General features: G+C 38.3%; 1 protein-coding gene across 7 annotated transcripts in view; it reads right to left on the minus strand.

Annotated features, from left to right (window-relative positions):
- Positions 1–26,555, minus strand: part of NAV3 (neuron navigator 3) — a 611,692-nt gene that overhangs the window by 178,377 nt on the left and 406,760 nt on the right. For 6 of the 7 annotated variants that reach the window (XM_044228605.1, XM_044228606.1, XM_044228604.1 and 3 more), the window contains one exon: positions 14,095–14,210. In XM_044228605.1, coding sequence (XP_044084540.1) covers positions 14,095–14,210 — 116 coding nt within the window. Of the gene's footprint in view, positions 1–4,336; positions 5,773–14,094; positions 14,211–26,555 lie in introns of those variants that run through there. The other variant, XM_044228607.1, reaches the window with a different exon arrangement.

Raw genomic sequence — 26,555 nt, forward strand, 5'->3', positions numbered from 1 at the left:
AAATATTTGGACAATTAAAATATGCTTAAAAATAGCGTTATTACTTCAACCTTAGAAAGTATAAAAAATGCTTACTATATCATCAAGATAGAAAAATATGTATTGTACACTCATGCACATGGCATAAACTTTTCCTACACTATTTAAAGGCATGCAATCCCTAACTTCATAAATTAACGTCACTTTAAAACTCAAAGCTGTTAATAACCCTTGAGATTCTAATAATAATCTCTCCAGAACTTCATCCCACCCTTCTCATAAATATAACAGCATATTTGAAAAATGGCTAGAAAGAAGCCTACTTTTTACTTCTAAATAACCTGGTAAAACCCTGAAATAAAGAAGGAGCATGTAAGGAAAATCTTAAAGAGTAGGATATCATTACAGCCGAAGGAAAGGCAGAGGTGATCAGAGAGATTTTACTTCAAGTGGGTAAAAGAAATAGTGAAGAATGAAACAAAATTGGAGAAGCACTAGAGCCAGTATTAGACTACAAGATTCTAAGCGATGGTAAGAACTGAGAAGTCTTAAGGGCGGGAAATATTGAGATGACCTTTACAGGAGGGAGGAGGGAATACAGTTATTGACCCTACACAAGGTCACAAAATATACCATTACACATCACCTGTCCTTGGCCTCCTTCCCTCTGTGAGAACTCTTACACTGTAATCAAGTTGCATTTCAATCACTTGTCCCTACCCTAGCATGATATTTGAATTATTTTCAGTACCTTCTTAATATAAATTATAGGAACATTGTATTTTCAGAAGTTCCATTTCACTAAATGTTTTCTCACATCTTCATCTTTTTTTTTTTTTAAAGATTTTATTTATTTATTTGTCAGAGAGAGAGCAAGCGAGAGCGAGCACAGGCAGACAGAGTGGAAGGCAGAGTCAGAGGGAGAAGCAGGCTCCCCGCGGAGCAAGGAGCTCGATGTGGGACTCGATCCCAGGACGCTGGGATCATGACCTGAGCCAAAGGCAGCTGCTTAACCAACTGAGCCACCCAGGTGTCCCTCACATCTTCATCTTTTAAACACCCTTTCTCTGGGGTTCCTGGGTGACTCAGGTGGCATTGGAGTCTTGGTTTCGGCTCAGGTTGTGATCTCATGGGTTGTAGGATCGAGCCCCACACAAAGCCAGGCTCCCTGCTCAGCTCAGAGTCTGCTTGAAGATTCTCTCCCTCTGCCCTTCCCCACCCCCATGCGCACTCTCTCTCAAATACATAAATATAAATAAATAGATAAATAAATAAATATCCTTCTTCCAATCCAACAGCCATCTTAGATCCTTGGTTTTTCCAACTGCATACATTTTTGTTTATACAGCTTCTCTCCGATTTCAGAACCACAAGCTCCTTTCCTTCTTTGGTTTTATTCACCACGATATTCACTCACATGGCACTACACCGTTCATGACAACCAGACAGATATTTTCCTCCCAGTACTTAATTGAACAAAACATAATTGCTGCCTCATTCAGGTTATGGAAGATCACTACCAAGCCCAAATCTAAAGCAGTGAATGTTTTCAATGACCCACAAAAGTCAAAATACAATTAAATACACTTTACAAACCCGTTTAGGATTATGCAAATCTGAAACATCCTATAAATTTGTATCCAAATGATGTCTAGAAGATTGGGGGAGGGATGGGAGCCTCAACTGAAAAGCCCAAATGTAAAAGCACAAGTAAAATGACACATTTAGTGACAAATAAAATTTAGCAGAGAAAAATACATATGATAAATTCATTCAGTGTTATATCTCCTCTTACTTCCAAACTCTCAAAGCCATTAAGGCTCAGTTGAGACCCCTCTCTTTGCCCCACTTACAGAAGACACTTTATAAGCAACGAGAAAGCAGTTTACAACCATGTTAAAAACTTAAACTGAATTCCAAAATATGCCATTTTGGAAAATGTATGTAAGCCCTTACTATCCTGTCTCATAATCAGGAGGCCTCTTTTGGGGAAAAACAGTAGCTTTTACATTTTTGCTTAGGGGTAGATGGGCCACTTAATCTGTGCGGTCCTGCTCTTACTTTTTAGGCTTTAATTATATACATTGTAATTAACACTGCCAGCACTGTCATCTTTTAATAGGAAGTCAAATTATATATGAATGAACCTGACTCACAGAGAATTATGTCCTCTACATCACCTACTTTGCAAATGTTATTATTTAGAGTACAGCTGCCTGATTTATTTTGAGAACCCTAATTTTACAGATGTCCCCAACAGTGATTTGGATGGAAATTTTCAAATTCTCTTAAGATAGATACTTTGAGCAGAAAATAGCCAAAACACAGCCAACTACCTTTTAAATATTCTCCTATATAGTTGCAGCACAGACTCTAGTCTAATCTATTAGGATTCTCAAGACTAAAGAGATGAACTCTAGGAACCCGGCCTAAAAATTAACCTGGAAGAGGCCATTTTGAGTCCGAAGCAGAATCTATTCAAGCATGTGGCAGAAATCCTGAAATTCTTGTGTGCTCTGGGCTTGGATATATTTGCCAATTTAACATGCATCATTATTGAGGCAATTGTATTGGAGGGCTTCATTATCCTGATATGATTATTCATGTCACAACTATCTGAATAAATTCTTCCTTACTTTTTTGCTCGCATTTTGAATACTGGCACAAGTTGGGGTGGAGGAAGCCTTAAAAAGAATAATCCCATAAATATAATAAGCAGATGCTCAGTTTAAAAACCACGGAATATACAGACTCCTATTGAGAGATTACCCTCTGACGGTAGTGTTCCAAGTTATTTATGCACAAAAAGGCATATGTCACATACACACCCACATTCAGCATGGTATAATTTAGCAGAGCAACCAACAAATACTGGCAGGGGATGGCTCTCTGTTCATATCTTCAAGAGTACTTATATATAAGGTACTTAGAACGAGATAAATGCTATTACTTTCAAGGCAAAAGATGAATATTATTTGATCCTGCAGTTCAGAGGATCAAAAGAATAAAAAGATCCTTAAGGAGTAAGACTCCCTCCCCTGCCTTTGTACTGCATAGAGGACTTTCATGAGAAACAGTTCATCACAGATACCACACAATGGTGAAGAAGTCAATCTTCTACGTCTGAGCACCTGGTGCATTCAGATTCAGATTCAGAAATCACTATTCCCATGCCCGTGGAAACATTACTCATCTAAAGCCAAACAGACATGAAAAATCAAGCATTATTTGCCGCTGTCTCTCTAAGCTTTCTTCTTCTAAAGCTGGTTCACTAAGATTCCAGAAAGCTTCATCAAACATCTGGTAACAGGAGAGATTACACAGAGAATAAAACACATCCACATTTAGCATCAGCTATATGAACCAGAAACAAAGAGATCACTGGTCAGGTTTAATTCTTTCAAATATGGGGAGACTTTTATGAAGTTTTCTTGTAAACATACATATTAACAAAATACAATGTGGTCAAGAGTTTGAAACTTATGGATTTTTGCAGAAGATACCCTGTGATGGAAATGCACTTTGGTAGAACACTCAGTGAGAATAACAATTAAAATGGACCCAGGCTGGCTACTTAGGTAGGCAGCAAAGTCCAAACTGAAACAAAATAGAAGAATTACTCCAGATATCTTCACAGCTTATTAATTACAGATTATGTGAGAAGTTGTTACTAGACTTAGGCCATCAAAAAGGCCTACTTTGTAAAGTATAAATATAGTTCATAGTCACTGACACAGTAGTTGAAATAGTTATAATGTACACACTTGGGAGAATTTTTTTGCCAAACACCAAAAAAAAAAAAAAAAAAAGCAATGTGTGAGTAAAGCTGTTCAAAAGAGGCCTCTGCATTTCTGAAAGTGTTACTAGCATGCCTGGTGCTTGTCACTGAAGTACAAACGAGGACCATCTATTTGGATACCACTGAGGCAGCAGAAGAAACTGACTATACAAAACATTTCCCCAAGACATTTCCCCTTCACTGTTCATTGCATGTTTGTGGTGAGGTCACCTTGAGGAAAATTCAATAAATAAGTCCCATTAATTACTAAGTAACAAACATGTTTGCAATTGTAAAACATTAACCACTCCTTTATGGATGTCTAGAATGTCCCAGATACCAGGCCAATAGTGCCCAGGGCAGATTGCTGCTATCTATTTTCTCCACATAGACTTTACAACTGGTTCTCAAAGTTCAGCTTTACAAAGAAAATAATGGCAACAAGTAATTAATTTTTTTTTTTTTTTGAGTCACCAGCTTTAAAAATCCCCCGTCAGAAGAATGGAAGCTATTTAGCCAATGCAAATGGGCAGCTTCTTAAAATCCCATCCTCCTTCTGGGGGAACAAATCCGACTTACCTAACAAGTCAGTGTAAAGTGCCTGTTCCAGGTCGCCCAGCATTGTGAGGATCACATCCTCGTCCAGATGAGCTGTGCCTTCCCGCAGGCAGCTTTCTCCCTCCTCCTCAGCCCAGCTCCTGCTGATGCTGCTTTGCCTAGAGGACACGTTTTCATCTTCAGACCTGCTATCTTCATCACTCTCGCCTTCCAAGCCCTTTCTGGAAGACCAGCCCTCCAAGCCCTCACTGCCTGACTGGCTAGTGGGCAGAAGGCTCCAGGCCCCCGGACCACCGGTGTGGTACAGGGACTGCACAGAGCGCGAGACAAATCTGGACAGTGAACGCCTCTCCGCATAGTCTGATTCTCTCTGGCTGGCCTTTGCGGCATTTCCAAACCAGTTGGAAATGCGCACAGTGGGTCTCCTCTCCCCTTCGCTGGTGAGGGCAAGATTGGTCAGAGACTTCTGCTTCTGAAGGCAAGCTCCCCTTCGCCTTACTTCTTTGCTCCGAAACACAGAGAGTTCAGCCGGCCGCTGCATGGCTTTTCTAGGGGCTTCTTCTTTTCAACTGGACCTCATATTGTCTTTTACACAGAGAGAGCAACTGGCATTTTTGGTTTTAATTAACACATGCACTTCAGGAAAAATCCCAACAGGTGCCAACATTCACATAAGACTCTAGAGCGATGGTACAATTAGTCAATTGCCCACAATCAAGCTTGCCACATTCTCTTTCTAATCAGCAGTACTTACAAGCATTTTGCTTGAGTGTATCTGAAGCAGAAAAGAGTTCACCAAAGACACTGCTCCAGCCGAAAGTAGCACAGGAAGCCAACTACGTTTTCCAGTCTTCCTCCAATCACGTGTCTCAGCAGGACGATGGGTCCACATTTCCCTGTATCACTTCTGTGTTCCCAAACGCGAGGCACCAGTGATCTCACTCACGGTTTTTTGTTTTATTCTTTTCTTTTCTTCTCTTTCTTTCTTTCTTCCTTTTTTCCCCCCCTACTTCTCACCAGCCCTTCACTGATCTAGGTCTGCAGCTCTTGACTCTAGATGAGCTGACACATTGCAACGCATACAGCCTCCGCATCGGAGCCTCCGAAGAGCAGAAATTTAGCACCGGAGCCCAGTGCTGCACGAGCGTCTGGGGCTTTAGTATTCCACCTGCATTCTCAGATCTATGGCCCTTCCTTGCTGCTGCAGTGGATGCTGCTGGCTGCCATGGCAGCAAACATCCTGCTAAATTAGAACAGAAGCACGAAAGCGGCTGTCCAGCCTAGAATGCCACAGGTTTCAAAGCCAAGCCCGAACGAGAGGCTACACTATTAACCCTCTGCACATTTAAATCACTCCTGGCCACCCAGCCCCAGATGCGGACACACACACACACACACACTCTCACACACTCACACATTCTCTGATTCGGAGAATGACAGAGTAATTCTCTATAGCTGCAGGCAGCTGAAGCAGGCAGATCTGCCTTCTGAATGTTGGGATTTGTGCTGTAAAAGCACAAATCAAATTCAAGAGTGTAAAGGACCTAAAAAACGTAGCATGACACTCTCCACTGGCTGGCAGATAATGCTTTAAAGGGAAAGACTTCACCTCATCTGTCAAGGGCTTGTTATGCTGAAGCTATTTAGTAAAATCCTAACAGGACAATTAAAAAATCAAGACTTCTTCCTGTAAAAATTAGCAAAGAAAATAACAAGAGGATTTTCCCCAATATTTTCACTCAAAGCATAATTAAAAGTTGATGTCCAAGAATGCAGAAAATAAGTAATGACAAAAAAATATAAAATACAAATTGTGTTTTTTGATACTGAGCATTTTTTCTGGTCTACTATTGCAGCAGCAGTAGCTCTTTGTTTTTTAATATTTTAATAAAAACAGACAATTTATTATATTTATCCTGTACTGATTGTGTATATTCACCAGCACCCCAAAATTCTAAATTTAGGAAAACTTTTAAAATGCTTATTAAGTTAGTAGGAACCATGTGTACTATTTAAAGCTAAGGAGAAGAGTATTAAAAATTTTTTTTGAGGTTTTCTGCCCATAAACATTCCATATGAAAAAGAGGAAAGTGGAAAAAAATACATAGAAATAGTGGTGCCTTTCCAACTGATAAGTCCCTATCATTTTCTGAACTAATAAGATCAAATTACCTCTGAGCTTTCACTTCATATTGAGTACCTCAACTAAGGGAAATGCTCAATTTCTTAACTATATAAATTAGCATTATAATATACAGTGCCTATACCTTTACATATGATAATAACCTTCTTTGCAAAGCTAATTAATTCTTAAGATCAGCCCCAAGGAAGATCATAGCTAGATCTGTTTCACACACATATATAAAAGGAAATTAAATGAGAGGCAATTTTTTATGATTATTTGCAGAAAAGAAATTGCAGTTAAGCAAACAAATCTATGAATGTGAATACTGATTTTCAATTCTTCGGTCTTTAAAAATAAATTTCTTAATTTCTTATATGCAGTGTGCTTAAATGAGGGTACAAATGTCAAATCATAGAAACTGAGGATAGAAATTGATGATTATCCTTATAAAAACATCATCGTACAAAGTGTTTTTTTTAAAAGATGAAAATGCCACTCCCCTCTAGATTCCTAAGCAATACATTTCTTTTTCATTTGGAATTACTGTGACCCAGTAAATCACCAGGTTATAAGACTACAGATTTAATGATGCTATATAACTTTATTTTCTCTGACATGTATTACACTAAAGTACACACGTAGTGTACTCTTGAGTCTCACAGATTCATAAAAAAGGGAATTCTTATGCTTTAGACATCAAAATTAGTGAAAACAATAATTATGTCCTCTTCTTATACAAAGGAGCTTGTTACCAATCAGCTTAAACCAGTGGTTAAACTTCAGTCTTCAGAACTCTCAGAGGACTCATTAAGTTATAGCTTGCTGGGCCCCAGCCCCATCCCTACTCATTTAGTAGGTCTGAAAGGGGCTCGAGACTGCATTTCTAACATATTTTGGTGATGCAGATACTGCTGGTTCTGGGACCCCACTTTGATAACTACTGGCCCTAGACTCCTGTTTTTCAACTGGGTTGAGGATATTCAACTGGGTTAAGGCACATTCAGCAACATCGGAAAACATTTTCAGTTGTTACAACTGGGTAGTGTGGTGCTTCTAACACCTAGTAGGTAGAGGTCAGTGATGTTGATACCCCCGACAATGACAGGACAGCCCCCCACAACAAAGAATTATGCAGACTACAATGTCAGTATTGCCAAGGTAGAAAAATTCTGGCTTAGACTAAGTTATGTTGAATCTACAAATGTTTTAGAAATTCTAGTGGCTTACAAAAACAAAGATGCACTTTTGTTCACATGAACGTCCACTATGTTGGCTGCAACTCTGATCCAATTACCCCTAATACTAAGACCCATGCTAAAAGAGGAGGAAGAGTCTTCAGACATGTTCATACTATGACAGAGGAACAAGCAATGGGAGATCCAAGCAAACTGACTCTTAAAGTTTCTGTTCAGGAATGGCCCACGTCATTTTTCCACTCACATTTCATTGGTCAAATTAAATCACATGGTCTATCCTGGTTCATGGATCAGGAAATATAATCTTCGAGTACGGGTAGACCCAGGAAGGGGCTGATAAGAAGTAACTGGTTATTTTGAATAACCCTAACAGAAAACATCAAAAGGGTGTATCTTTAGCTAAAAATATTGTTGTCAACTTGCAGCTACAATCGTTTTTCCCCTGGAACCACATCAGTTCATCAATTTAAACTGAATAACAGTGGGGAACCCACTTCTTACTTCTGCAGAGGTAGCTATACCTGTTTCCTTTGGATGTGCATTCATTTATGGGTATAATTATACTTACTTGCATTCACCCACATAAATGTATGTTATACAAAGTAGAGGAAAAAGCTTTGGTGCATAGATGAATATACATTATCAATACTAAAAGTGAGAATCACTCTAATTTTACCAAGATTTAAATTAAGCATAGCTTCTATAATGTTCTAAAAAGGAATACTTTTCAGCTTTTAATAAACATAATTATAAAGTGGCCATTTAAGTAAGAGATCGAAACTGACTTAAATTACCTGAGCTTGATTTCTTAATCTTTCTAAATATTCAAGAAAAAGGCAACTTAAGTAATCATTCACAAAAGTCTTAAATACCAGATATTGACCATTATTCAAGACAAAGTCTGATAAGTCAGAAAAGAAAACACATGTAACCATTACCTTATCCTGCTTCATCTAAATTCTCACTTCTAAAATGATTTCCCAAATTCATTCAATTATGTTATTACCTTTTCACAAATGGCATGACAGCTTTGCTAATACCAAGGCAGTCTGGCACTTTCAATGTTTTTCAGTGAGTACAAATTTTAGATAAAGTTTAAAAAATGCATTAAACAGATGTTATACATGTTGGTAAAAAGCCTTAGGCACAAAATAAGGGCAAGGGTGAACCTATGTAAAAACAAACAAACAAAAAGCAAAAAAACAAAACAAAACAAAAAACACCTAAAAACTTTTCTGAATGATTCCAGTGGACTAAAAAACACAGCTCACTTTACATTTGGCAAGCTCTCTTGGAACTTCATAAAAGGGATAGTCTCTGAGGTCACATTCTTTCTGTCAATGAATGTAAGAATGAAACCCAAGCCATAGCAGTAAAATCTGAGCCACCACTCTGGCTGGACTTGGAGTATCGAAGTTGTGGCATGAATCTTGAAGGATAGGCAAGAAGCTCACTCACCCATTGCCACAAATTATTTAGTATTTTCCATCTGACTGCAATAATTAATGGAACCCCCACATTATTAGATAGGGTAAAAAAATCCCTAAGTTTCCCCCCTAAGAAAATGACAAGTAATAGGAAACTTGAATGATATACACAAAGAATTCCGAGGGATAGAAGGTCACCAAATTGAAAAGATCTTGCGTTTTCTCCCGTATGCCATTTTATTGTAATTCATTTCTGATATGTTTCTTCATACCATTTTTTAACTCCATTTTAACTTCCACTACCATTTAATCACAAAGACAGTGTTTTTTGTAACTTCATGTGAATTACCGTGTAGATGAAAGTGTAAAGATCTAAGCTTCCTGGCTAACTTCATGAATCTAGCAAACCTGCTTTTCAGTGTGAACCATTCAAGTCTCTCCTTAATGGTATCATGAATCATTACATGTCACGCCTCTTGCAGGTCATGCAATAGGGATGCTTTTCACATTGTTTAAGCATAAAAAGGGATTTTTCCTGGGGAACAAAACAGAAGAATGCAGGGAAGGGGGATGGATAATTTTAGGCATGGCTTGTGCACAGGGGGTCAGACATTACCTACAATGACCTTGAGCTCATTCTCTCCTGCTCTTGATTCCGTTTTTTGATGTTTATTTCACTTGAGGGTGAAGGTAACTGCCGGAAGGTCCTAGCTTCTTTTGATTTGTGTTGAGTCTACTGGAAAAACGATGTCTCTCTTCTAATAGCCTTAGGAAAAGTTCTGAGATTTATTCTCATTGGTTCTGACTAAACTGAATTGGGCCACATGTCCTTCTTGAAAGGGTCACTGTGGTTAAGGGAAAAGGTTGTTCTGATTTGATCTGCTTGTGTCAATTTTACTTGAACCACATAAGCAGTGATTGATAGGGCAATGGTTTCCCCCACCAGAAAAAAAGAAGAAGAAGAAGAAGAAGAAGAAATAAGATTAAGGTGCCATTATTATTAGCAGATAGGGTAAGGGATACTGGTCAGCCAAAACTATACCAGGATATCAAGGCATATTTACTATGAAGCCGATGGTTCTTAAGATACAGATCTTCTAACCAGCTTATGCTTCTTCCTAAAACACTACGTGTAATTTTATATTTCTATTTTTATATTATTTTCACACTCCCTCAAATAGCATAGACTTCAAAAATTCTCAAAACCGGATCTTATCCTGCCAAGACTAAATCCATCAGAGTTCTATATCATTAGGGCTACTTCTCTTGGAGAGCAGGACAGAATTAGTCCCCAGTGAGGCCCCCGCAGCAACCGTTACCAGCAAGAGTTCAACAATAACAATAGCACTGAAATTTCTGGTTATAAAAAACCAGTGAACTACCAAGATTCCAGTGAACTTAAGAAAAGTTCCCACTTTTATAATAAAAAAAAAAAACAAATGAAATTAATAAGTAGAATCTTTTTTTCAAATTGTTTTCATTGAAGTTGTTTCTTCCTGGAATATGATTTTAAGCCCTATCTAACTCTTCACGGCTAACTTAGCTGCTCCCAGGCCTCTAGTAATTTAATTATTTGTGGTGTTAACTTTTGTGTCTTACCCTTCCGTAACAGGGCTCATGTGTTAGTCATGTTTGTTTTCCCAATCCTTGCAACGCCCAGCATGGATAAGGTACCAAGCAAAGATTACTGAAAATATGGGTGAAGGAATAAAACTCTATCTCACAACAGTCCTGTGAGTTTATTAAGCATCACAGTCATCTCACAAAAGAAAAAAAAGGAAAACAAGGAACAATTAAGCTAAATGATGGCAGCGCAGAAGCCGGAAGTATATTTTTCTACTTCCTAGAACATTTCACTTCCCTTATTTCATCTTGTCTTTGAAGAAATATTCTGTGGGCTCAGCAACGATTTCAAGCACTTTTGTGGTCTGTGGTTTCTCTAGCAGCCAGAATACAGTAGGGACAACAGAAATCAGGAGAAGAAAGAAAGAAAGGAAGGGGTCAAGAGAAGTTCTGTTTTTGATTTTTTAAAAAATTAAAACAGGAGATAACTAGCACCCTGAGGACTACAGAGAATGATTTGGAGCAGAGGGAGCTATTAAGGAGGTAGAAGAGAAAGTAATCTGAGGAAAGGTGGAAAGAATGTGTATAAATGTTGTAGATGTGGTAGCAGGGGTGTATGAGATTCTTATCTCTCTGCTTTAATTTTTTGCAATGAAATCAACATCAAGGTCATCATTTAAGGGAGAGGATAGAAGAGGTGGAATGGTAAGTTTGAGAAGAAAAGGTATAAAATTGTCATCTAAGAGCTTGAGAGGGTTCTCAGATGGAAAAAAAAAAGAATGCATGAACTGAAGAAATACAAAATGATTACTAGGCAGCACTAAATATTCTTTAAATGTTGGGGGCCATAAATATAAAGTGAATCACATCACCATGGGACAAGTTTTCCTCCAGGTTCATTCAGTGCTGGTACGGAACTGGTGGAGGGTTGAACATAACCAGTACTGTGACTTTAACAAAGGAAGTAAGAGGGGAGCAAGAGTAAAGTGTATATGCAAAAGTCAAACTGCATTCAGTTACACAGGAGTTCAGTGAGTTAGGGTGGGGGGCAGGATGGAGAAAGAATATGCAGTTTGATGAGGGTTAGTGAAATGCTGTGGGATCACCATTTAGACCCAATAGGAATAGAATTTTAAAATGGGATCCATATTTAAATCAGCATTTAGAAATTCTAGTAGAAGCACTGGTAGAGTTGGACCAAAAGAAAGAGCACTGAAAAGCCAGGATGAAATCAGCAAGATTGGGATGCCTCGAAGTGAGTCTGCGGGGAAGCTGCAGAGACTGATTGATGATGCCTGCATGGAGGGTAGGACCATGAGCTGAAGTAACTCAGAAGGGATTAGAAGACAAGATCATTAGAAGAAAGACCAGGGTATGCTAATCATCCTCTCATCACTGGTCTACCTGTATACTCTCACCTAGATTCTTCCAATTACAGCACTCAATTTATAGCTTACTAATCATAAATGAATATCCTCTTCTAGAAAATCTCAAGTTTGCCTCAGAGAATTTTTTACTATTTTATCATTTTATTTTACTATTATTTTATTTATTTATTTGACAGACAGAGATCACAAGTAGGCAGAGAGGCAGGCAGGGAGAGGAGGAAGCAGGCTCTCCATGGAGCAGAGAGCCCAATGTGAAGCTTGATCCCAGGACCCTGGAATCATGAGCTGAACCTATTTTATCATTTTAAACAAATTACAGAAATGACACAGATAAGATTCATTTCACCATTTATTTGCTGTTTTCTTTATTATACTCCTATCTAGATCACAGACTCAAATCTATAATTTCATATAAATAATTAACAAAAATGCAAAGTAATATTATACCTCCAATAAATCCATTAAGTCATTATGTTGTGTTCAAGTTTAGTTTATATTTCACTTCTAAATGGTATATTTAAAACAGCAGAATATTAAATGGAAATATTAGCTGAAAATGTGAAAAAATGATCAAGCAGTGGACAGAATAAGAAACCAGAGGAAAAAATCAAATATGGATTATTTAAATAGAGATACTCAGTGATATATAAATTTCAAATAAACAATGTTCCTTGTGAAATTCCCATAAAGATTAGAATTCAAACTGTACTAAATGCATTTTATCTTACGTACTTGAGCTCTAGTATTTCATAGGTATCTTGATATATAATTGAAGACATTCATGAATACAGAAATGTCTGAAGTATATGAATCTTCATGCCTACTAAGTTTTAAAAATATCTAGTCACAATACATATATCCATCATCATTCTGATTATGAGACTACCTAGAGCTATGGGAAAGCCAAAGCTTCCCGCAACAACTGAAAAATCTGCAAATACCATCCCGATTTCTATGTCTTGCCATCACCTTTTCTACCTTTACTCAGTACTGGCCCACTGTAATCTTCACACAAACTTCTAATGCCTGATGATGCCACTGATAATTCTACAAGGACCCTTTGATGGTGTTATCAATGTTGTCATTATCTACTGGAAGATATTGTGTTAATGACTGCAGCCTGCCAAAGTATTCAAGTTCATCAAAGTGGAGAAGCTCTTTAGCACCCAAATTTGTGATATGGTTATTTTTATAAGCTTCAGGACAATTCTTTGAATCTTTGGGGTACAATAGCAAATTTTTTTATATTAAATATTTCTTTTTATTTTTTCTTCAGAATTTACCAGGGCTGACCAGAAACTTACTGGAATAACAGATATACCACTACTTCTAGGAATTCTTACATTTAGATAAAATGTTCTTAAATTCTTTTTCCCCTAGGAGCACGTATTTTGCTAAGAGCTTTCTTAGTTGCTCACAAATATGGACCTATATAATACAATTACACCAAAGGTCTTCCACATATGCCTATGTTTACCTGGGCCCTAGGAAAAAAAAAAACCTTAGAGTAACACAGAAAAGTGTGTTTTATATACTTAAAAGTCTGACAAATTGTGTCTGGGTATGAATATGGGGTTTTTTTCTTAAATTATTTCTATATAATGAAATATTTCCATAATTAGATTTTTTTTCCTAAATAAACATTTGGAGCCATCATGTAAGAGTTTTCTAAATAGTACAGAATTGAAAAAAGAGAGGGTTAGATTGGCCATGGAATATTTGCATTAACATCTGATCCTTAACATTTTTTAAATCTCCAAATATATTCAAGGGCTGTCTTATTTAACAATGGAAAGTTTTCTAGAACTTCTCTTATATTGAACTTGACTAAAGGTGAGAATGACTTAAAGATCTCAACCTCTAAAAGCGCTACCATTCTTTACAAAATTCTTCACAGAACAACAAAGAGATCACCCTGAGCAAAGTAGCCAAATATCTAAGAATCTCTGAAGTATGAGATGTACACAGTCCATTTATGCTTAAGAAAAAACAGTATAGCACAGTAACGCTTAATAAAAAGACTGACAGAGAGATTGCGAAAATTCTGAGGTTTGACCTACCCATCAATCAGGTCACTTACCAGATATCTCCTCTAGGCACTGCTTAGCAGTTTTATTATATGATAAATCCATCTTAGTAGGACTGGTACAGGAGTCAGCAGATGGTAAAGAGGTACCTTCATTTTCTGAATGTGATCTGAAATTAACCAAAAAGACAGAAACATATAGCAATTGTTTTCACCAGTGACTCAAATTTCTCTTGTACAAGCAGAAATCAACATGTTAAACGTTTTCTATCAAGGTAAGTAAGCATTTCCTAATGACAGAGACATTCCAAAACTATCTATTAGAGATAGTCTTTATTATACTTTTCATATACAACCCAAGTAGGAGTGAGATATTAAATCATATTTCCTAGACTTTCCTAAACCTGAAAGCTTGTAATTACCAGTAGTTGTATTTTGGAGAAGAAAAAGATGAAAAGATTCAACTTTTTTTTCTGTTGTTTTAGAAAAAAAAGTCTGGCTAAGTTGTGTTCTTGTCAGAATAACCAATAAAAGTACTGAAAGCACCCCTAAAATTATTTTTCCATGAAAATTCTAGAAAATATATCCTAAAATTGGAAGTATAAGTAAAAACAAATTTCAGAAAAGTTGAAGTCAATGAAAACCAAACTCTCATTAAAATTTCATCTACCCTGTTGGGGCGCCTGGGTGGCTCAGTGGGTTAAGGCCTCTGCCTTCGGCTCAGGTCATGATCTCAGGGTCCTGGGATCAAGCCCCACATCAGGCTGTCTGCTCAGCAAGGAGCCTGCTTCCTCCTCTCTCTCCGCCTGCCTCTCTGCCTACTTGTGATCTCTGTCTGTCAAATAAATAAATAAAATCTTTAAAAAAAATTGCATCTACTGTATATTTTATGTTTATGTGTGTGTGTATGCATTGGTATGTATTTGTGTGTGTGAGTAACATGTAGAGAGTAGGTCTAACCAAATGAAAAGCACGCAACAGACCGACTGCATATATTCTGACATTCCAATCTTACTTCATACATTGCTTCTTCCTTTTATGCACAGGTGAATGTTTTAAGAAGCATGATCTTTCTTGATGCAGCTTCAAAATCTACATATATTCGATCCAAATCACCACATTTAAAAAAATCTACCTTGTGAACTACTAAGACACAGTGGAGGCAAGGCACTATAGTATTGTATGCTAGACTGTGTCCTTTGGAGACTTCTCATTTGCTGGGCGTCCCATTTGTATGACCGGGTTTGGACCATGGCAAGAGGTCACTAAATAGTTCTCACTTTTAAAAACATCTATAGAGAATATTTATATGTGAAAGGAAAATGCAGTATGTTTTTTTCTGAATCAATTTTTAATTAATATGTTATTTTTATTCTATATCCTGGTGTTGTTTGAAAGGAAATAGATCATAATCACCAAAAATACTTTGAATTGATCTGACAGATATAAAAACTCTGAGCTCATTAGGATTTTAAGAAATCATGGAAAACTTTATGCTGTATGTATGGGTATATATGTATATACAGAGATTGATATAGAAAAGAAAGAGCTATGTAAGAATTTATACAAATGGTTTCTGTTGATTTCTGGCAGACTATCCTTATTTTATTCTAACTTAAAACTGAATATAAAAAGCGTGGCAAAATTAAGAAAGAGAATATTGTATCCAAGTGACAGGATGTACCATAAAGGCCAGTTTACCTCAATGTTCCTAAAATCAACACATCTTAGTCTTCACCTTCCTTGATGTTTTGGCAGCATTTAGAACAGAAGACCATTAGTCTTTTCATGAAATTGCCCTACCCTGGCTTCTATTACAAAAATCTTCCAGTTTGTATCCCATTCTCTATGAATGCTACTTTTCTCCTCTTTTGTTCTCTTTTACCCAATCATTAAATGTTTTTTTTTTTTTAAAGATTTTATTTATTTATTTGACAGAGAGAAATCACAAGTAGATGGAGAGGCAGGCAGAGAGAGAGAGGGAAGCAGGCTCCCTGCCAAACAGAGAGCCCGATGCGGGACTCGATCCCAGGACCCTGAGATCATGACCTGAGCCGAAGGCAGCGGCTTAAGCCACTGAGCCACCCAGGCACCCCCAATCATTAAATGTTTTTATGCTCTTCATTGTATCCCAATGCCTTGCCCTTGCCTTCCAATCATTAAATGTTTTTATGCTCTTCATTGTATCCCAATGCCTTGCCCTAGTCTCACATTATGCTGCACTCAGGAAATAGTTGATAAATAAAAAATCTTACTAGTAGTGACAATAAAATAGCATTACTGGAGCATAGCACGTGGAAGAAAGCATGGTATAAGGGTGCATGCACTGGGCTTCAGTGTAAAACTTGGCTCTCTAACTACCTACTTATTAACTCATGTGACCTTGTTAAGGTACCTATCCTACTTGAATCTCAATTTGCTCATGTATGAAAGCAAAGAAAAATATGCTCCTTGAAAAATAATTGTGAACTCAAGCATTATTATTACTCAGGGTTTGGAAAGGCATTCTCTTGAGGCATGTAGGATTCTGGTCGACATTAAAATGTGGGGAATGTATCTGGCTCTCTGTATAGCCCATTTCTTTTCTTCTCTGGCTCCCAGGTTCTCCTATAGCCCTGTCTATTGATACCCCTTGCTATTCACTGCTAAAGCCCACTATAGTTGGCTCCTCTACTTGGGCTCATTTCTCACCGGCCACTGTCCTTCCCTGACCTGATCCTTAGCCAGCTGTCTATGAATGAAGGGAAAAAATCCTCTGAAGTTTTCTAAGGACTTTTGTTACTCACTGAAGAAGTTTAAACGGAGAGTATGTAGTGAGATGGGAGACCCCAGGGAAAGCTGACTGGCTGCTTGCCAGGAAGGCAGGGTGCCTTGGTAAACTGGCTGTGAGCCAGGATTAGCCTCTAGTCCTGCAGACTCAGTATTCACACACTGATCTCTCAGAAGCTGAGTCACATTAAGTAGTTCACTGTGATGGCTGTCTAAAGCCCAGTGCCAATTGGTTCTTATTAGAACAAGATCAGCAGCTGTTGTAGGAGCCTGAATGCCTGTGGTCATGTTAGTTACAAAGATTCACAGTATCTCCCTCTGGAAAAATCTGCATGGAGCAAAAGCATATTCAGAACGTGTTTTGAGAGTACAAATTTTGCTTTGCTCTGAACAAACAGATCTTAAAAAGTACTGCTCAGGAGCTGACTGTGGCTATCTTCCTCAGTATGTGAGACCTGGTACTCTGCAGTATCAGCCATCTCCACACCCCTGTCTGAGTCTCTCTCTCTCTCTCTCTCTTTTTAAGAATTTCCTTTATTTATTCGACAGACAGAGATCACAAGTAGGCAGAGAGTCAGGCAGAGAGAGGGAAGCAGGTTTCCCACTGTGCAGAGAGCCCGATGCGGAACTCGATCCCAGGACCCTGAGATCATGACCTGAGCCGAAGGCAGAGCCTTAACCCACTGAGCCACCCAGGCACCCCGAGTCTCTTTTATAAAAAGTATGCATGCTTCTGACAGCTCAGTCTTCTCTCAGGAACCTTTGTTTTATTTTATTATATGAATCTGTCAGTGTGTGTTTCTGGCTGATTCCCTCTTTATTATCCTTTTTTATTTTAAGTCACAAGAGGCAATCTTATTTACCTTATTTTCAAGTTCTTTGGTGTATTTTCCATGGTATTCCCTATATCAGCAATGCTATCATTGGAAAAAGGTTGATCAAGGAAAGGAACATAGAAAGGTTAAATTTTAAATAATTATAAAAAGGACTTGGAAGTCATCTCTGGTTTGCATGGACATGTAAATGGGTCCAGATCTCTGTTTTACATATGTTATGAGCCATTCATTTCTCCAGGATTTCCACTCCAGTCTCCGGAGGGGCAATCACTGCTAACTGGTAAAGATTTAACTTTTATACAAATGATCAAAGAAGTTCAGGTAAATCTCTGAAGATTCCCAACATGTCCTCTCTTTTTGTGCATGTTTCATTCTAATAAAATAAAGGGATCTGGGGTTGCTGCATGAAACAATTTCTGAAGAGTTCAGAATCAATAGTGCTCTTCAATCAAAGGGTACATCTTGACAGATATAATAGATACTAAAGTGGCATCATCCACTGTTCCCACATAAACTGATACTGCATTTTCCTCATATTGATTGGAAAAAGAAAAAGTAAGTGTCATGATGTTCCTTTAAAATATTTAGAAGATATGTCCTGTGCAGACTAATAACTGCATTTACAACATGGTCAATATGTTACAAACACCCATTGAAACTGTAAAATACAGCACTGCAAAAAAATACCATTTAATTCATTTAGAGTGCTAATAAGCCAGGCTCTCAGTGTTAGTATCTGTTGCTAAGGGGATAGTGGTGAAAAATCTAGACTTCATTGATGATTTACATAAAAGCTCTTTCCTGTCTCTGTGCACTTACTATGTGTCAAATACTAGGCCTGGTATTCCTGTTGTTATGGAATGAATGCCTGTTTCTTCCCCCAAATTCTTATGTTGAAAACTAATCTCCAATATGATAGTATTAAGGGATGGAGACTTTGGGGGCTAGTTAGGTCTTGAGGGTAGAGCACTGATGTCTGGGATTAGTGCTGTTGTAGAAGAGACCGCAGAGAACTCCATTGCCCCTTCTGCCATATGAGAGCAGAGTGAGAAGATGGTCATCTATGAACCAGGAAGCAAGCTCTCACCAGACATGGAATGTGCCAGCACTTTGATCTCAGACTTCCTGGCCTGCAGAATCATGAGAAATAAATATTTGCTGTTTAAGCCACTTGGTCTATGATATTTTTGTGATAGCAGTTTGAACAGATCAAGACACTTATAATGTAGGTACTACAGATAAATTTAGGCTTCTAGAGATTAGTAATTTGTCTATGGAACAAGCTGGTTGGCAGTCATTCTGTATTTGAAACTGGCTGCCTCTAAATACTGTTTTTTAACTGCTACCCTCCAGTTTAATACCATCCAAATGCCCCTGGACACTATTTTAGTACATTTAAGTTCTCCTTCGTGGACACATACCTCACTCACTAAGTTAATAACACACAATATTTGAATGTGACAATATCTATTGGTCTACCTGAAATATTATTCTCTGTTCTTTACTACCTTAAATTTTTACTCTTGAGAAAAAGAAGCTATTATACACACCACTTAAAGGAATTCAACAATAAGCCTAGATACCATTAACTGGCAAATTTCAAATTTCATAACTATGGGTGTTTTCTTATTGATTTATATGAATCAAGGTATATCTTCCTGGGGTGCCTGGGTGGCTCAGTGGGTTAAAGCCTCTGTCTTTGGCTCAGGTCATGATCCCAGGGTCCTGGGATCGAGCCCCGCATCGGGCTCTCTGCTCAGCAGGGAGCGTGCTTCCCCCTCCCTCTCTCTCTGCCTTCCTCTCTGCCTACTTGTGATCTCTGTCTGTCAAGTAAATAAATAATAATAATAATAAAGATATATATTCCTGTGCATTCATCTTAACATGGATCTAGTCACAAATATGAACACAAGTAGAACTGGTCTTTTTTTTTCACAGTCTGTACAATTTATACACAGAGACAGGGACCCAGCCTGGGCCCCTGTATCCCCTACAAATATAGAGTTCTCTCTACAAAATATAGATAATTTAGCTCCCTAGAACAATGTGGGGGGGTGGGAGAGGGACAGCAAAAGGAGGAAGGTTGAGATCGACCCTCTGAGGGAGCAGAGGGCAGGGTCTGGAGGGATGAAGGCACCATCAGCACTGAGAGGTGAGGGAAGGGAAGGGGGCTACAGGAGGGTGGCCAGAGGCTGGGGGCCCAGGGTCTGGGTACACCAGAGTGGGGCCTCTGAGGTCAGTGTTTGTGAGGGGAAGGGGCTCACTAGTGTCTTTGGTAGGGGCTGAAGGCACCACTGGTAGGGACTGGGGTTGCACAGGAGTCATAAATAGAAATAGGGTGATGGGGGCGGGAAGCATCATCAGGTAGCAATATTAATTAATGTTCTTACAGTTCTTGATTTATAAATCCAACAAAGGCAAAGAAAAGTATCTTTCCAAAACCACCAATGGTTCTGCTTTCTTCTTTCCTTCCCAGTGGGAAGGCGGAATGGTGACAACCAGGGCCAAGGACAGAAATCTGTCAGGGTAAAAAGCAGTTCAGTGTGGAAGGGAGATATGTTAGATTCAGGTGGGTTGAGCAAATCAGAAAACATAGTGAGGGGGTGCCTGTGTGGCTCAGTGGGTTAAGACTCTGCCTTTGGCTCAGGTCATGATCTCAGGGTTCTGGGATCGAGCCTTGTACGCTCAACAGGGAACCTCCTTCCCCCCTCCTTCTGCCTGACTCTCTGCCTACTTCTGATCTCTCTCTGTCAAATAAATGAATAAATAAAATCTTTAAAAAAAAAGAAAAAGAAAACAAAACATAGTGAGGATAATGGAAGCCAGGTTTCTCCGTTGACTAAAGGAAATACAAGTAGAGGAAGGGAAAATACATATTGTCCTCAATTTATGACAGAGTTAAATTCCGATAAACCCATTGTAAGTTGGAAATATGAAAATACCGTAAGTTGAAAATGAATTTACTAATAGACTGAACACCATAGCTCAGCCTAGTCTACCTTAGATGTGCTCAGAACACTTACATTAACTTCCACTGGGCAAAACCATCTCACACAAAGCCCATTTTACAACAAAGTGTTGAATATCCCACGTAATTTATTGAATACTATACTGAAAGAGACACACGGGATGGTTGTATGGGGACAGAAGGGTTGTACGGGCATCAGTTTTTTTACTCCCGTGATTGCTGGCTGACAGGCTGTGAGCTCCTCCTGCTACTCGGCATCACCAGAGAGAGGACCGTACTGCATATCAGTCGCCTGGGCAAAAATCAAATCCCAACGTATGGTTTCTACTGAGTGCATATTTGCTTTGACACTGCTGTAAGTTGAGAGCTGTCTGTCTTTGTGTGTATATATATCATAGATAGCTCACAGATGCTGAAAAAAATAATGATATAAGTGTGTATGTGGGAGCACACATATATTGGGAGGAGTGAGATCTTGGTTTCTAAATATCACTCTCTACAAAGAGAAATCAGGACTCCTTAGTAGAAGCTGCTGCCAAGACAGGGAGAGGACAAGATGAGCCTGGAACTCCTTGAGCCAAAAAGAAATGAAGCTCTCAAAGAATAATGAGAGCAGAAGCCAGCTTGAAGAGGATCCCAGTAGTGAAATCTGAGAAAATGTAAGCATTAAAATAGTCATGTCAATGGATTATAATCCACTGAATACAATCGGAATCCATTAGACCACACAATTTGAAGAGAGAAGAAGGGAGAAGGAGAAAGCCAAGGCATAAATGCACAAGGAATGTGAAGGATTAGAAATCATTTGACCTCTATTAAAGTAAAATATTAATTTCCACAAGAAATCTCAATGGATGCTAAGCCTTACAGGTAAAAGTAGATCAAGGAATAGACTTTTCATAAAGAGTCTCAAAATATCTTCCCACAAAAATACTTATTAAATACAAATGGGGCAAAGTAACTCTAGAGTGAAAAACCCGGACAGACATTATCTTAATCAAGGGAGAAAATTTAACACCACCAAAATGGGAAGCAGAGATATTGTTGCTACCTGATAGGGTGCAATGGAAAGAACACAGCAGAATTTCTGTGACAAATTCTAGAAAACAGAAAACAAACATACAAACAAACAAACAAAAAACAGAATATGCAGCTAAACGTGAGGAAATCGCAGACAAACCCAAATTAAGAAACATTCTACAAAAGCCTGTCTTCAGCATATCAGCTTCACGAAAGCCAAGGAAAGAAAAGGACTGCTCCAGACTGAGGGATATTAGGAAAACCGGACACCCGGATTCAATAGTAATCCTGAATCCGTCAACGGGATCTCTCTGGCACAATCAGTGAAATTGAATAAAGTCTCTGGGTGCTCTGAGTAAAGTGTATGTGGGAGTTCTTTGTACTGTTCTTGCAAATTTTCTGTAAGCTTAAAATTTTTCCAAGAGCACATAAAATATAGAAAGAAGAAACAGCAGTGGTTCAATTGGGCAATCTGGCAGTAAACCCTGGAAGCTAACTACAGAAGGTATTTGATAAAGCTTTTCTGCTGAGAAAATGCCAGCTCTTAGCACTATCCCACACAACAGGCCTTCTTCTAGTGGTGTCTGTATTCCATCTTCAAAATACTGCTGTGTGAGGGAGTTTCAACTGCTACCCGACGCACCGATCTATATCGAATCTAGCAAAAGATCAGCTCGCCAAGGCAAGCATTCAATAAGCTGCAGTTGGTCCTGACGACCAATTATGTCCAGTTCACATAAAACCACAATTGCAGCCTAATCTGTAATGGTAGCTGCAGGGCTCACAGAAGCTTTTACTGCATGATGGTTATCTGCTCTACATTTCAATCTGGGTAAATTCACAGCTCCTCCTACTCAATTTACTGGTTCAACAAATTAGCCAAACTTAAAACCCCGTGAGTAAGCATTTTCAAAATTGATGTTTTGCATACTTTACCTTCCAAAACTTAGTATATTCAAGTGTCAATTTTCCATGTCACTTTCTAGGCAAATCTGAAATCTCGCAAAAACTGGTTACAACAAAAATTTCTCCTGAGAACCCATGATGCTATGGTATAAGATATCTGAAAGGAGAAAACCTCTAAACTCAGACTTTAGTGACCTAATTTTACAAATCAAGTGTGTATAGAGGGTCTCTTCTTATATTTAATTCATAGCTTTGAGATGCATGATGATTTTCTTCTCTGTACAACAACGTCTTGGCTTATCTAAGGGTTGGGCTCTTTGTGTGTGTGTGTTGTGTTGTGTGTGCGTGTGCGCACGTGCTCACACAAGCGTGTGTGTATTACCCGCACTCCTGATTCTGCTTCCCTTTGCCTTTAGATGTTTGCTTTATGTCCAATGCACACTATTTTCCTGGCATTTACCACGAGTGGTCAGAAAATAAGGAAAAGAATAAGCACTGCAAAATAACAACTTATTAATCTGGTTAATAGCTATTTTTAAATTTATTGCGGGTTGCTAAAAAGCTTGAGGTTTAGGAAAAATGTACAGGTCTCTCTTTTCCCCTTCTTTGCCTATCTACTTTACTATTTGACTCCATCTATCTTTGTAATCATGAAGAATATAGCTCTAAAATAATGAATACAAAAGCAATGTAAGAAAAATAACACAGGGAAAGAAGGGAGCTTAGGTAACAATTTTTTAATTCCAGGAGAGGAAAATAAGTTTGAAGGCAGCATAAAGGGTAGACCAAGAAGGAACACCAAGAAAGAAGGGAGAAAGACCAGGAACAAATGAAGCTTCCTTTCTTACTATGCTCTCCATTCTCCTTCCTTTCTTCCTGTAATTGGAACCTTTAATTCAAGTCTTAACAAAGATATCTCTGAAAGTTTGGAAGTTTCTCCCTCCTCTAGCCATTAAACATGGTATAAACTAAGCTGTCCTCTTCCATTAACAATCTATTTTCCACACTGAAGACACATCAATTTTTCTGACCATGCTTCACACACACACACACACACACACACACACACACGTGAGTCTAAGTACCTGATATTCAAGAATTTCTACTACAATTAGGCTCCAATCAACCTTCCTTTTCCAGGAAAATCCATTCAACTCACTGACTACCCTACGCATCTGGTGTTTATCCCGTTTTTATGGTTCCTTCAGTCTTGCAATTCCTTCCCTGTACTCCTCATTTTTGCATGCCTAAATCTATCTTTCAGAACCCAGCTCAAGTGCCACTATCTCTGATTCCAACAGCTAGCAGTAATTTGCCATGTTTTGAAGTCTCAATGTATCCAATCTGGTTTACTGCTAGAGAGATTTACACTTCCTGCTTCATTCTGTAGTGATCTTTAAGACAGTCTTTTGCCTACTGTATTATGGACGATGAAAGGAAAATGACATATGGACGTGTGTGTTTCACTCTATCCTTGATGCCTCATGTGTAGTAGATACTTAGTAAGTAGTCATTAAAGGAAGGGAAAAAAATAAGTAAATGAATGTTCTGAAGAGAAGATATTTTATTCTTTAAATATTTCAAAGCTGTTTATATTTCAATTAAGCATCTCATTTATAGGAAGAGGTTTCAGAATTTTCCCTGTTCCACTGCACATTTTTGTTAGCTGTTCTATTCTATTCAACCCGTGTTGATGGTGCCACATTCAACAATTTTATTTGGTGTCTCCTGTGGGTTGGGTCTATCCTGGGCCTTACGCTACTAAATAAAAAAGACAACACTTGCACTCAATGAGCTTACATTATAGCTGGAAATGGCTGAAATCATATTTAATAATAAGTTATCAAAATAATAACAGATAATGAGAAACTCCGTGAATTAAGTATAAGAGGAAGGGCACCTGGGTGGCTCAGTGAGTTAAAGCCTCTGCCTTCAGCTCGGGTCATGGTCCCAGGGTCCTGGGATTGAGCCCTACATAGGGCTCTCTGCTCAGCAGGGAGCCTGCTTCCCTGCGCTCTCTGCCTGCCTCTCTGCCTACTTGTGATCTCTTTCAAATAAATAAATAAAATCTTTTAAAAATTTTCAAAAAATTATGAGAGGATGATGTCATATGATTTGGTAAGAGGCATACTGAATGTTTCTTTGAACCAGATGACTAGAGAGAGCTTCTGGAAAGAGGAAGCATGTAAGCAGAGAGCTGATAAGAAGAAGTACCCTGCTTTGCTCTGGAAGAGAGTCATTATAGGTAGAGAAATTGTCCATGACTATGGCCCCTAAACAGGATAGGTTAGTTTGTTGAGACACATGATGAAGGGAGGGGCTCAGTGCACTACAGGGAGAATGGTATGAGTGTGGCTTGTGGGCTAGACAGGGGCCAGGTTAGTTGGGCAAGGTGTTTGGGTTTCATTTTTTTTTTTTTTTAAGTATAATGGATATTCAATAGATTGTCTCATGGATTGGAATGATATATATGATTTATACTTTCAGAAGGTGAGAGTCCCTGCTGTGTGAAGGATGTTACTGGAATGGAACAAAAGGTAGGTAAGAACTGGTGATGACGGCCTAGACCAGGACAGGGAGGGTGGAAATTGAGAGAAATACCTAGTTGAGGGTAAAATTGGGGGAAAGAGCCAACAGGAGTAGCTGAAAAAGAGATGTACAGGGACAGAGTGGCTGAACTGCAGAACAAAATATGGATTCTTTCTAAATTTTCTTCCTTAGTCTCCCACACCAAAAAACCATGCATCGCAACCTCTAGTTTCTGTAGTAGCTCAGTTACTAGCGTTTGCCCAGTACTTTTTAATTTGCCTACTACTTGTTCCATAAGGCTTGGATTGTAAAATTATAGAATGTCAAATTTGGATGATGCCACAACATTGACAAATTCTAACTCATGCTGTAAATCTTGTCTCTTGTCTTATCTCCTCTGGATACATTCACTGACTCCGTCCTCATGCAAGACTTAGGAAAACCATTCTACACTATTTTTTGTGTATACTTCCATAAGAGCAATGAGTTTTTATTTTTATTATATTCTATAATTATCTCCCATAGACTGAGCTTCCTGAAGGCAGAGGCTTAAAAAAAAAAAAAAAGGACCCTTCATAACTCTTATTCCATAGTATTGGCAGAATGAGTGATGAGTACATAAATGAAAAAGTATTTGGTGCTTTTCCTTTACCTAAACTAGGGCAACCTGTCATTCTATCTTTTTTTTTTTTTTTTAAGATTTTATTTATTTGACAGAGAAAGAGAAATCACAAGTAGGCAGAGAGGCAGGCAGAGAGAGAGAGGGGAGAAAGCAGGTTCCCTGAGGAGCAGAGAGCCCGACGTGGGGCTCGATCCCAGAACCCTGGGATCATGACCTGAGCCGAAGGCAGAGGCTTTAACCCACTGAGCCACCCAGGCGCCCCAATTTTATCATTTCTTAAATTATCTCTGGTAGTTACCTTAATACTTACAAAGGTAGCGTATTCCATTCCAATAGGTTTAAATATTGGGAACTTTTGACATTAAATGAAAATACTCTTTCTCAAAATTTTCACCTTTGACTTCAGTTATCTCCACTCATTAAATGGATAAAGATATACTAAGTTCAAAATGACTTTTTTCACATTGTAGTGACAAATGAGTTACAAAACCTTAATATAGAACATCCTTGCATTATATAGGAAGTAGGACTAATATGAAATCCATCAACTTCCAGAACTCAACATTATATTTATAGAACTCTTGACATTCAATTTGTAAGAAAGAGTATTATGAAGCATATATTAGAGTCCCAGAAGAAATAATTAATAACCTAGCCTGACCTCACTGGGCTGCAAAAAAGGGAAAAATACTACCATCAGCCATCTATATTCCCATTTTATAGAAGTTATTTAATTATCTCTAAATGTCAAAAATATGTATATTTAAACACATACATACAAATATATGTATCCTAAAATTATATTACTTCCAACCAATTAAGCATTTCCCATCATAAATGAATTCTTATTAGAAATTTTGCAATC

The sequence above is a fragment of the Neovison vison genome, chromosome 12 (assembly GCF_020171115.1).
Source record: "Neovison vison isolate M4711 chromosome 12, ASM_NN_V1, whole genome shotgun sequence".
NCBI classification, from domain to species: Eukaryota; Metazoa; Chordata; class Mammalia; order Carnivora; family Mustelidae; genus Neogale; species Neogale vison.